The 12,742-nt window shown below is 37.3% G+C and overlaps 1 protein-coding gene across 1 annotated transcript in view; it reads left to right on the top strand.

Annotated features, from left to right (window-relative positions):
• PHKA2 (phosphorylase kinase regulatory subunit alpha 2) overlaps positions 1 to 12,742 on the top strand; it is a 109,190-nt gene that overhangs the window by 19,224 nt on the left and 77,224 nt on the right. The window contains exons 2-7 of the mRNA XM_015825295.1: positions 867 to 1,086; positions 5,687 to 5,845; positions 6,973 to 7,020; positions 8,336 to 8,504; positions 9,440 to 9,522; positions 11,542 to 11,622. Coding sequence (XP_015680781.1) covers positions 1,009 to 1,086; positions 5,687 to 5,845; positions 6,973 to 7,020; positions 8,336 to 8,504; positions 9,440 to 9,522; positions 11,542 to 11,622 — 618 coding nt within the window. The 5' untranslated portion in view covers positions 867 to 1,008. The remainder of the gene's footprint in view (positions 1 to 866; positions 1,087 to 5,686; positions 5,846 to 6,972; positions 7,021 to 8,335; positions 8,505 to 9,439; positions 9,523 to 11,541; positions 11,623 to 12,742) is intronic.

The following is a 12,742-nucleotide window of genomic DNA, read 5'->3' as shown; positions in this document are numbered from 1 at the left end:
ACATACAAAGTATCCATGTGCAGAGCGCATTAGGTTGCCACATATTACTGACAGAGAACTTTCCCAGTGAATTTTCCCAGTGATTATGCATTACATCATTGTTCTAGCAATTATGCAGACACATCATTATTGCAGTTATGCAGACAAATCATTATTCTAATAATTGTTCAATTTACTACATTATTCTATTATTATATTAGTATGGGAAGATAATGTTGCACGTATAATAATGGCAATAGGAGGACGAGTCGGAAGCAGGAATAAACATATAGATATCAAATATTGCAATGTAAGAGAGGCAGTAAAGAATAAACTAATAGAGTTAAAGCATTGCTCCTCTAAAAATAATTTGGCTGATATATTAACGAAGCCTTTGAGTTCAGACTAGTTTCAAAATTGGGTAAAGGCATTTGGATTAGCAGCCATTCAGCTCTAAATGTAAGGAGTGTCAAGGTAATTATGATTTAGTAGCTGACCAGCAGAAGTAATATATAGAGAATGAGTCAGCAGAGTATTTGGGGGGTAGTATCCCTTTAAGAGACTGTGTCTGAGGTGAATAGCAGTTGGAACCTGCTTGCTCACTTCAACTGTTTGAATATAACTATCTTGTATTCTGTATGGTCCCTGAATATTGTTGTTTCATATTGTATATTAAACCACAGTTCTTTTAATAAATCACTGTCAGATGTTTATGCTCCTATGTTATCACAAGAAGAAAATAAGCAAAAGGCTACAATAATTTATAATTTTAAACAACATATAAGTTGCAAGTTGTTATTTTGACTGCACCTGGTATGTAGGCTAAAGGGGAAACTTTATCTGCTTGTTAATAGCTGCTGTTTGTTTTGCTTGTTGCCTGTTGCCAGCAAGAATTGCGGTTCCTCATGCTAATGAGTGAATAAACCACACGTGCTAACGGATGCTAGAGAGAAAGAAAGCGGCTCTGTCAACTTGCACATATCCAGCCACACTTTTCATGTTTCGTAAGGGATTGTGAGGAGGTTGGAAATGAGGAGCAGGAGCAATTCTGGAGTCCGCCTCGATGGCTACGCTCGGCTTGTTCAACAGACAATTTTGAACCATCAGGTGAGTACAGTACATTACTGGTTATAATTTGGTACATCTCTCTAGATTTGTTGTCTCTATAAATAAATCTACTGTGTCAGATATATGGGGTTATTTAGAATTGTTTTTTCCCCTATTGCAGTGATGGCAAACCTTTTAGAGACTAAGTGCCCAAACTGCACCCCAAAACCCATTTATGCATCGTCGAGTGCCGGGTGGGTGTGGCCCATTTGCTGGGTGTGGCCAATTGGGTGGGCGCAGCTGCGGTGGTAACTGCAGACTGGGTGGGATTAAAAAGTTCAATCAATCAATTTCAACTTTGCAAGATCTTTTTTTTCCCACGAGAAGTTGATATTGACTGATTGAACCTTTTTTTTTTTTTGCACATGGTGGCGGAGGCCTAAAGCGAAAAGGTTTTATAAAACCCAACTGAAGGCCTAGGACTGGGGCGACGGCGCGCATGCCCACAGAGAGGCCTCTGAGTGCCGCCTCTGGCACCCGTGCCATAGGTTCGCCACCACTGCCCTATTGCATGGCAATAGCAATAGCCAATGAGAACATCATGGCATTCTATTAGAATAAGGGGAAAAAAGAGTTCACTTGAACTCAGCTAATTCTCTATCATTATGTCTTTGCTCTTAATCAGGGCTTCTGGGATTTTTTTTAACTAAAGGATTCTGCAGCCTGATAAAAGTTCAACTCTCCTATTTTTAAAGAAATCTTAACCTTTGGTTTTATATGGATAGCTGTTTGTGAATAAGTGCCAACATGCTACAAGAAACATTGATCTTTGGTTAAAATCAGAAGCTTTGTAGATTTCTGAATAATTCTACTAATCTGTTCCAAAAAAATTTGAGGCAGCTGAAAAAGCTTTAAATGGTTTAGAGTGAAAAGGCATGTTCCTGAAAAATAAAATATGGCATATGGTCTCTACTTGTGTGGTTGCATCTTAGACCGCTGTGATCTTTCTGAAGTCTGTAGTTATGCAGATATTTGTTCTTTTAGCTTCCCCTTCCAACTAGGCTTGTCTTCTCCTTGCTCCTATCATTTTTGCTCATCTGACGATAATAAAATGTGTGGTGTTCCTGGAAGAATGTCCTACTCCCTCTCCAGGCTTCTCTCTGGTTTTCCTAGACAAGTGTCCAGGAATCATTTACGAGCAACTGCCTCATCCATAAGTATTTATCTCACATGATGCTTTCATAGAATGGAAATCTGATAGAAGTAACAGCATAATTAAGAAGAGTTACAAACTAAAGGCCTTTTTAAAGACTGTTGCTATAAATACGCTTATAGAATGTAACATTTCCATTAAGAAATAGCTAAGTAAGTTGCTGAGTGCTCTGTCTAGTAAGAATTTCACAGGTTAAACCTCATTCCTGTTGATTCTGGTGGTCAGATTATGAGTGCTATTGCTTATTTATGTATCCAAGCAGCAACAAAAATACATTAGAGGGGAGTATTAGTAGATTTGAGGAAACCTATTTTTAGAATTCCAGCCTTCCCAAATACCTAAAAGGACTGAGGTATCAAGTTAATATTTACTGAGCATTCTTAATAGCTACAGAATGTCAAACTACATTGAGGTGTGGTTTAAATAAAAAAGTGGGAGAATGGAATAGTTGCAATGTTTTGTGACAATTTCACTTCTGTTAGTATAACTGTTAGCATTACTTTTGTTTGTTTTTTTGGTTATTTCTACTTCTATGTCATTATTTTCTACATTGTCTTGAGCAAATACCTGTACCTTCCCATCATACATAAATACGTGCATGATATGTACACTTTAAATATAGTATATATTTATGATAGAAGAGGTCCTTAAAATAGGTCTAATTCCAATGAATCTGATATAGTGTGTGTGTGTGTGTGTGTGTGTGTGTGTGTGTGTGTGTAGGAGTGAAGGCTCGTTCTCTGAGCTTGTGGGTTGGTTTCTGAACATTTCGTTACCAGGCTAGGTAACATCTTCAGCAGAATTTAGGGAATGTCAGGGTCAGTGCTCTTCTGTTTATAAGGGCTTCAGGTGTGGATGTGTTGTCTGTGATGAGTCCTGTGATGGGCCAGGTGTGAGTCGTCATTGTGATGGGTCTTGTAATGGGGAGGTTACATCAGGTCACGGTCTTTGGGAGATGAATTGCAGGTGGGAAGGTGGCTTGCATGGGTTGGTTGAGGGTCCAGCTTTGCAGTTGATTTGGATTCTGAAGGTTCATAGGCTGGTTGTAGGTCAATGTGTCTGTTGATGGAATTGCTTGTGGAGTGCCAGGCTTTGATGAACTCACAAGTGTGGCAGGTGGTAGTGTGGCTGATGATTTTTGTGTTGCTCCAATCGAACTGGTTTAGTTTGGTGTCAGTGTGGGTAGAGATTAAGGATTTGGGATTGTGGCATTTGACTGTCAGCCAGTGTTCGTGGATCCTGGTTTTTAATTGATGTGATGTTTGTCCCACGTAGAATTGGTTGCAATGGTTACAGTTTATGTTGTAGGTTACATTGTTTCTTTCCTCCTTCTGTATCTTGTCTTTGGTTCTGGATAATTCCTGGTGGAATGTAGCTGTGGGTTTGTGGGCTATTGCTATTCCTAGAGTTTGGAGAATACTGGCTGTCATTTTTGTGTATGGTAGGGTTAGTTTTTGTGTGGTGGTTGGCTTTGTGGTGTGGTGTGGTTTGGGTGCTGTGTGTCGGAATATGAAGTTATTTGGATAGCCATTATGGAGAAAGATGTTGCACAGTCGTTTCTCTTCTGCTTTTCTTAATGTTGTGGTGCTGCAGTGTGTCCTGGCCCTTATGAAGAGAGTCTGGACACAGCTTCTTTTGTGTGCAGTGGGGTGGCTGTGAAGCTGAGGATCTGGTCCGTGTGCATAGGTTTGCGGTAGACACGGGTTTCCAGTTCTCTGTTGTCCAGTTTCCTTATGTCGATGTCAAGGTATGGGAGTTGTCTGTTTCCTCTTCACATGTGAATTTGATCCCAGGTAATATGTTACTAAGTAGCTGGTGTGTTTCTTCAATTTGGGAGTGTTTGATAATGATGAAGGTGTCATCGATGTAGTGTGTCTAGAATTTTGGTTGGATAGTGGGTAGAGCTATGGATTTGAGTCGTTGCGTGACTGCTTCTGCTATTAGGCCTGATGTGGGTGATCCCATCAGGGTGCCTTGTACTTGCTTGTAGATTTTCCCATTGAACTTGAAGTATGTGTTGTGGCATAGATCCAGGAGTTTCATGATGGTTTCTGTGGACATGAATGTTCTGTAGCGGCATCATCTTTGTGGGTATAGTGTTTAGTGAGTAGGTGGTGTATGATTTGTTTAGCCAGGTCGATGTCAATTGAGGTGAAGAGAGTGGTGATGTCAAAGGAGACCAAAATTTCTTCCTTGTTGATCTTGATATGTTTGATGCATTGGAGAAATTGTTCTGGGGAGTTTATTGAGTGGGTTGAGTCATTGACCAGATGTCTGAGTTTCCTCTGCAGGGCTTTGCTAGTTTGTATGTCGGTGTTCCAGGCAGAGACACAATTGGGTGTAAGGGGATCCCATTCTTGTATATACAAGACTGAATGATGACTTAGACCTGGCCCATCACAAGACTCACAGAACCCTCACTTGATATACCCACACCTGAAGCCCTTATAAACAGAAGAATGCTGACACTGACATCCCCTAAACTCCACTGAAGATGTTACCTAGCCTGGTAATGAAACATTCAGAAACCAACCCACAAGCTCGGAAAACAAACCTTCACCCTTCACACACACACACACACACACACACACACACACACACACACACACATATCAGACTCATTGGAATTAGATCTATTTTAAGAACCTCTTCAATTATAATATATACTATATTTAAAGTATACATATCATACACATATGTATGATCAGAAGGTATAGGTATTTGCTCAAGACAATGTAGAAAATAATGTTTTGTGACAATTTCACTTCTGTTACAGAGCTACAGATATTCACCTAGACAGACACACACACTGTGTGTGTGTGTGTATATATATATATATGTAATCCCCGCGTTAAGAGCACTCACTTAGCACTCTTTTGAAGTTATGTGATCAGCGCCCTCTAGTGTTTACGAGTAAATCCCACAATTATGACCCAACGGGACATAGGTTGTCTAATATCTTCTAATATTATATGGTCAACAGAAAGTCTTAGACAAAATGACAGTGTTAGAATTAACTATCTTGCCTTTATCATAGTGGATTTGCATTCTGCTCATTTTCCTGCAATCTCATACTTCAGTCTGGTGAGGCTTATCAAATGGCAACTTAGAATGTCTTTATTTTGTGTAAAAGCTTCCTGTTCACCAAAGGGAAGTAAATGGGATCTTGTGGTAATTGTCTCAAAATGTATTGTGTTCCTCATCTTAATAAATTTTAAAGTAACCCTATAATGTAGCTGGTACTGTTTCATAATAGACTTTGTATATGTTGGTTAATTAAATAGTAGAGTGCCCATGGCCATCTACTTCCATTATAGAGATTACATTTGAAAAAAAAACCTTCCTAATTCTCAGCTTTACTCCTCAACCACTATGGAACAGTAATTCTCTATATCCTGTTTAATAAATTGCTTCTTAATTTCCTTCCATTCATTTTTTAAAATTTAGAATCCAGTTACAGGACTACTTTCTGCCAGCACAGAACAAAAGGATGCTTGGGTGCGAGATAATATATACAGCATTTTGGCTGTCTGGGGCCTAGGGATGGCCTACAGGAAGAATGCAGACCGCGATGAAGATAAAGCCAAAGCATATGAATTAGAACAGGTAGACCTTTGATTGCTACTACACTTATTTCCTTATACAGTATGTGAAATACCCTGCCAACAAAAGTATGTATAGTCAAGGCCATGGTTTTCCCAGTTGCAATGTATGGCTGTGAAAGTTGGACCATAAGAAAGGCTGAGTGCCTTTGAACTATGGTGCTGGAGAAGAGTCCTGCGAATCCCCTGGACTGCAAGGCGATCAAACCAGTCAGTCCTAGAGGAGATCAACCCTGACTGCTCTTTAGAAGGCCAGATCCTGAAGTTGAAACTCAAGTACTTTGGCCACCTAATGAGAAGGAAGGACTCACTGGAGAAGAGCCTAATGCTGGGAAAGAAGGGGACGACAGAGAATGAGGTGGCTGGATGGAGTCACTGAAGCAGTAGGCGTGAGCTTAAATGGACTCCAGAAGATGGTAGAGGACAGGAAGGCCTGGAGGAACGTCCATGGGGTCACAATGAGTCGGACACGACTTCACAACTAACAACAACAAAAAATGCCACCAGTGGTTTTCTAAGAATGTTCCCTTCATTTTAAATATATCACAGAATCTGTTATTTTGGGAGTAATGTTAAAACTTGAGAAGATAAAGATAAACATGGATTTTTGAATAAGAACAACTTTCTTTTAAAGTTTTTGGCATGCCATCTTTTTTAATTATATGATATCTTGATTAATTTATAACCACATAAATTGACAGCATATCTTTAATATTGTAATATGTCAAAATGTTATCTAAGACAGGGATCCTCAACCCCCGGGCCATGGCCCACTACCGGGCCATGGCCTATTCAGAATTGGGCTGCATGAATGGCTGGCCAGAGTGTGAGCTTGCGCACAAGCAGTTCAACTTGCAGGAATGGCGGTTGGTGGGCACTTGGTGTGTGTACTGCAAGTTCGTGTGTGCTGGCCCACCACTTGCAGGGCTGCCAAGCCACAAAGATTGGGGACCACTGATCTAGGACAAATGTTTTCTTAAATACTGGAAGAGTTTTAAAACACTGTATATAAATGCATAGATCTAGATATTCAATTTTTGTACGAACATTGATCATTAGTTATACTGTAGGTATATCTTCTAAAAATTAAATTGGATAGTAATGGTTTTTCTTTTTCTTTTACTTCCATAGAATGTTGTGAAACTAATGCGGGGGCTCTTACAATGTATGATGAGACAGGTAAAAATCAACACAAATCTTTATTAACTTAATGTATAAGCGATGGCATAACATCTAAGTGACTGTGAGTTTTGGTAGAAAGAAGAACACTATTTAGTAGCCCTGGCGTCCCACTAAGATTGTGGAAAAAACCTGAATTTTGACAGTGTGATTTCCCTTCCTCCACTTTTTGGAATGGGAAAGAGTTATAATCAATGTATTAAATTTCTGTAATATATCTGTTTATAGTATTACTTTAAATGGTCACAAGGTTCCCCTCCCTCCCAAAAAATCTGACCAAAATTTTCAATTCCAGCTGGGGTATGTCAACTATAAACATGCAATTTATAGATTATGTAAGTAAATAACAAAGTATGCTTTCTTAGCTACAGTAAATACTCAGCTCCATTAAGAGGTTCAGAAAAATATAAGATAGATAGATAGATAGATAGACAGACAGACAGACAGACAGATAAAAATGGGGAATGAAGCCTTGCTTATTTTTAAATTGAAGTTAGTTGCATAGGTAGTTCATTTTTTTCTTTAAGTAAAACTCCATTTTGTTTACATTGATAAGAACATGATCATGGATTGGTTTAGCAATTGTATCAACTCAGGTTTTTTTCCATAATATTTTAGACATGTATTGGCCGCATTTAGAGTAATTTATATCCCTGTTTAGCAGCTGAGAATTAAGAATACTACCTAACTCTGGTAGTTCCAAATATTGTATTTTTGCTAGTTTTCCCAATGTGATGTAATATATATCTAATTATACAGTGATGGATTTCCCAGTTAAGCTTTCAGATGTTGTTTTTTAAAAAAAATACCAAGATATTACTGTTGCAGTAATATGCTGCCACACTAGATTGAATGATTCCATTCAAAAGTAATCTGCTCAATTAAATTTGGATTTTGATAAATGTTTTAAATGAGAATGAGAAAGAGTCAGTTTGGTGTAGTGGTTTAGGTACCAGGATAGAAATGGGGAGACCATAACTTTTAATCTTGCCTTAAGCATAAAGCCAGCTGTTGACCTTATTTAGTTAGTTATTAAATTTATCTGTCTTTGAGCAAGTCACTTTCTGTCAACCCTAGAAAGAAGGCAGTAGCAAACCATTCCTGAAATTTAGCCAAAAACTCTGCAAGGACTAATCCAGGCACTTGCTAAGAGTCAGAACTGATTCAAAGATGTACATACAATATTTTATTAAAGTTTTGTTGATTAAAGCTCCTGAAATTAAACTGTGTGAAAATTTGGGTCTTGAGACAAAATCATAATTATGAAAGTTTATGCTTCAAAAATTGATTTTGGAATGTTGCCTGATTTTCTTAGGTAGATAAAGTTGAAAAGTTCAAGCACACTCAGAGTACCAAGGATTGCCTGCATGCCAAATATAACACGGCCACTTGTGGAACAGTAGTTGCAGATGACAAGTGGGGGCATCTACAAGTAGATGCTACTTCCCTTTACCTTCTTTTCCTGGCTCAGATGACAGCATCAGGTAAGCTATGTCATAATAATAGTGACATTTGGAATCTTCTGAGAAGAGTTCAGTGTTGTCATAATCAGCTAGCTGTAAAAAAAAATAATTAACTTCAATATTCGACTTACTGTTTTGCCATATTCAATAAGCAGGTGTGGATAAGTTACTATTCATGCTTCTAGTAGCTGTCTAAAATTCGTAGTCTTCCTCATCCTTGAGAAGGTCATATATTACGTGTTGTTTTCTGAAATATTTTAACTGGGTTTAAGTATGAATTGTAAACAGATTGTTTTGCAAAGATTGTATTTTAAGGAAAGCACCTATATGCCCATGCTTCTATTAAAATTTGTTTATGTGAGAAATTTCCTATAAGAATGATAAATGACTGTGCCCTAAAGCAAAGATCTATTGGGAACGGATAAGGAACTGGATACAGGAGATAACAAAGGTGCAAATTGAACTCAAACCTGAACTATTTCTTTTGGGTATAATAAAATTAAAGATGGAAAAACAACTCCAATACATCATTGTTATATATTAGCAGCAGCCCGCATAGTATATGCCCAGAGTTGGAAAGGTGAAAAAATACCTACAAATGATATGATTATATATAAAATATTAGAATGCGCATAAATGAACAAACTTAGAATTAAAAGACAAGGAGGCAACAGAATTCTATGAGATATGGAACAAATGTTATGATTGGCTAGAACAGAGAAACAAAAAGATATGATTACTAATGTAAATAACTGTAAATAATATATATGAGATGTATAACACAGTACTGTTAAGGAAAAAATGTATTTTTATTTTTATTTTTGTTGTATAGTGAAAAAGGAATAAATAAATTTTTTTTTAAAAAGAATGATAAATGAATGGAATAAAAACACATAGTTCATTTTATTGCATGTGATTTATGTTAAAAGTCTTATTAATGGTTCTTTCTTAATCAGGATTGCATATTATTTTCACACTTGATGAAGTGGCCTTTATACAGAATCTTGTATTTTACATCGAGGCTGCCTATAAAGTTGCTGTAAGTATTTTCATGGGCATTCCAAATTGAGTTTGTATCATTTGAAATCATTTGAAATCTCCCTGTCAAAAAATTTCTTCTAAGTTAATAATGATAGTCATCTCCTTATCCTGTTTAATGTCTCCACTTGGAGAGTTCTTAGGTACTTGGGTTTGTCAAAAACTGATCATGCCAGACAAATCCTATTGCATTCTTTGACAAGGAGACAAAGGAATGCTGTGGATATCATTTACTTGGACTTCAGTAAAGCATTTGATAAAGTAGACCACAAGCTGCTACTAAATAAGATAGAAAAATGTGGGTTAGACAGCATCACCACCAGATGGATTTGTAACTGGCTGACCAACCGCACTCATTGTGTAGTCCTCAATGGAACTGCCTCTACATGGAGGGAAGAATACAGTGGGGTACCCCAAAGCTCTGTTTTAGGTCCAGTACTCTTCAACATCTTCATCAATGATTTTGATGAGGGGATAGATGGGGAACTCTTTAAATTTGCAAATGACACCAAGCTGGCAGGAATAGCCAACAACACTCCAGAAGACAGGCTTAAGATACAGAAGGCTCTTGACAGACTTGAACATTGGGCACTATCTAACAAAATGAAATTCAATGGTGAAAAAAGTAAGGCGCTATATTTAGGCAAGAAAAACCAAACACACAGGTTCAGTATAGGTGGTACCTCGCTCAGTGGTAGTAACTGTGAGAGAGACCTTGGAGTCCTAGTGGACAATCACTTAAATATGAGCCAGCAGTGTGCTGCAGCTGCCAAAAAAGCCAACACAGTGCTAGGCTGCATTAACGGGGATAGAATCAAGATCATGTGAAGTGTTAATAGCATTTTATAACGCCTTGGTAAGGCCACACTTGGAATACTGCATCCAGTTTTGGTCACCATAATGTAAAAAGATGTTGAGACTCTAGAAAGAGTGCAGAGAAGAGCAACAAAGATGATTAGGGGACTGGAGGCTAAAACATATAAAGAACGGTTGCTGGAATTGGGTATGTCTAGTTTAATAAAGAGAAGGACGTGGGGGGACATGATAGCAGTGTTCCAATATCTCAGGGGTTGCCATAAGGAAGAGGGAGTCAAGCTATTCTCCAAAGCACCCGAAGGCAAGACAAGAAGCAATGGATGGAAATTAATCAAAAAAAGAAGCAACCTAGAACTAAGGAGAAATTTCCTGACAGAACAATTAATCAGTGGAACAACTTGCCTCCAGAAGCGGTGAATGCTCCAACACTGGAAGTTTTTAAGAAGAGATTGGACAACCATTTGTCTGAAATGGTATAGGGTCTCCTGCCTAAGGAGGGGATTGAACTAGAAGACCTCCAAGGTCCCTTCCAACTCTGTTATTCTGTTCTATTTATCCTATCCTATCGTATCCTACTTAATACATCTCTTTAGCCCAGCTCTAAGAAAATAAAAAGGAACATGCTCTGGGTCCTACTGTCCAAATCCCAGAAATGCAGAATGTCACAAATATTGTTCCAATTCTGGAATACAAGGGGTGAACTATGAACTATGCAGTCTTGCATGTATGGAGGGCTTTAAATGTTAATTTCCTTCTCAAACCAAAATGCCACAATCAGAGAATTCCAAATAAAATCCATATAGTCAGCCTTGCTAAATCAATCCTTATAACCTTCCTAAATAAGCTCTTCCCATGTTTATTGTGAAGAGCTTGGTTGAAAAGAGAGAATCTGAGCAGCCCTGATTCTGCTTCCATCTATTTTTTTCCTTTCCTTTCTTTTTTCCTTAATTTCTTCTTTTCTCAGAGTATTTATCCTAAGGTTAATGGAATGTGGGGAGCCAATGTCTTTGAGGAGACATATTTTTCATCTGCTCCTCATGCAAATGCCCTAATTTTGAACTAGAACCTATAAAATGACAATTTTCAGATTGATTGACTTGGTTGGCAGCTCCATATTGTTCATAACAATCTATTACAGTTTCTGCATATTTTTGGATCTGTGTTTTTAAAATGCCCTTGCTCTTTTTCTCTTGTTTTGTTTCAGGATTATGGCATGTGGGAACGTGGTGATAAGACAAATCAGGGCATTCCTGAGTTGAATGCAAGCTCTGTTGGAATGGCAAAAGTAGGAATGTTTCTGTTTTTTTATAAATAGATCAGAAATAATCACAGCTACTTGTGAGTTGATTGAAACTTAAAGAACTATACCTATAGACTTGAATTTAACAAAGCCTATTTTTGAATATTCACATGTTTATTTCTAGTTTTGAAATAAAAAATACTGTAGTAACTGATAGATTTGTTATTGATTTGATAAGGATCTTGATTAATTTTCTGGCTGTGAAAGTAAAATATATGCAAACAAGCCAGTGGATAAGGATCAACTGAGGTTTTTGGGATAGGGAAATCAACAAACTGGATTTTGCACATCTTTAGTTGCAGGATCAAAGTTCCAAGATGTATAGAAGTATTACTAACCATAGATCCTCTTGCAACTGACTGAAGGGATTGTAATTCATATTTCTGACCAAGCACAATTTAATGAGGATACTCGTGCTAATATACCTCAGTATAAACTGGCTTGTTTTAATTAAAGTTGATATTTTCACTATATGGCAGTTGTGTTAGTATATATCAACCAGGGACAATATAAAGATACTAAATTGAGTCACCTTGAAGAAAACAAGATCATTTCTAGATCCACCTGTTTTTGTGAAAATTTTGTTTTTAAAATTAATATTTAAAAATTTATACTTAAAATTAAATATTGGAAAACATTTAATATGACAAAGCATTAAAACTTGTTTCACAGTGCACAATACTGTGGATGAAGTCTTTTGTATTAATACAACTGAGTTGATTGCAAGACTTGTGCAACTGCTTTTGAAATTGGTTCCGATGGTCATTATTCTGATTGCATTAATGATTTGAAAATAAATGCTTTAAACTCATGCCTGCTAGCCGCAAAATACCTCTTTTGGAATGCTTAGCACTGCCTTAATACTTAATTATTTTAATAGTTTGTGCATACACTATTTAATATCTGGTTGCACCCCTATGCTCACTTACATGGGAGAAATTCATCCAAATTGAAATTATATATATATATATGTATATTTAAAGTCAATCAGATAAAAATAAAGCACTCTGGGATGTAAGGTAAAAGGCTTTTTTTATTAATTGCTGAGCTTTCGTTAAGAACCTGTTAACATCATCAGAGCAAAGGGCTAAATGAGAAGGGGGGG

This window comes from Protobothrops mucrosquamatus, unplaced genomic scaffold (assembly GCF_001527695.2).
Source record: "Protobothrops mucrosquamatus isolate PMUCROS unplaced genomic scaffold, P.Mucros_1.0 scaffold_198, whole genome shotgun sequence".
NCBI lineage: Eukaryota > Metazoa > Chordata > Lepidosauria > Squamata > Viperidae > Protobothrops > Protobothrops mucrosquamatus.
This window is presented reverse-complemented; position numbering and strand designations above follow the sequence as displayed.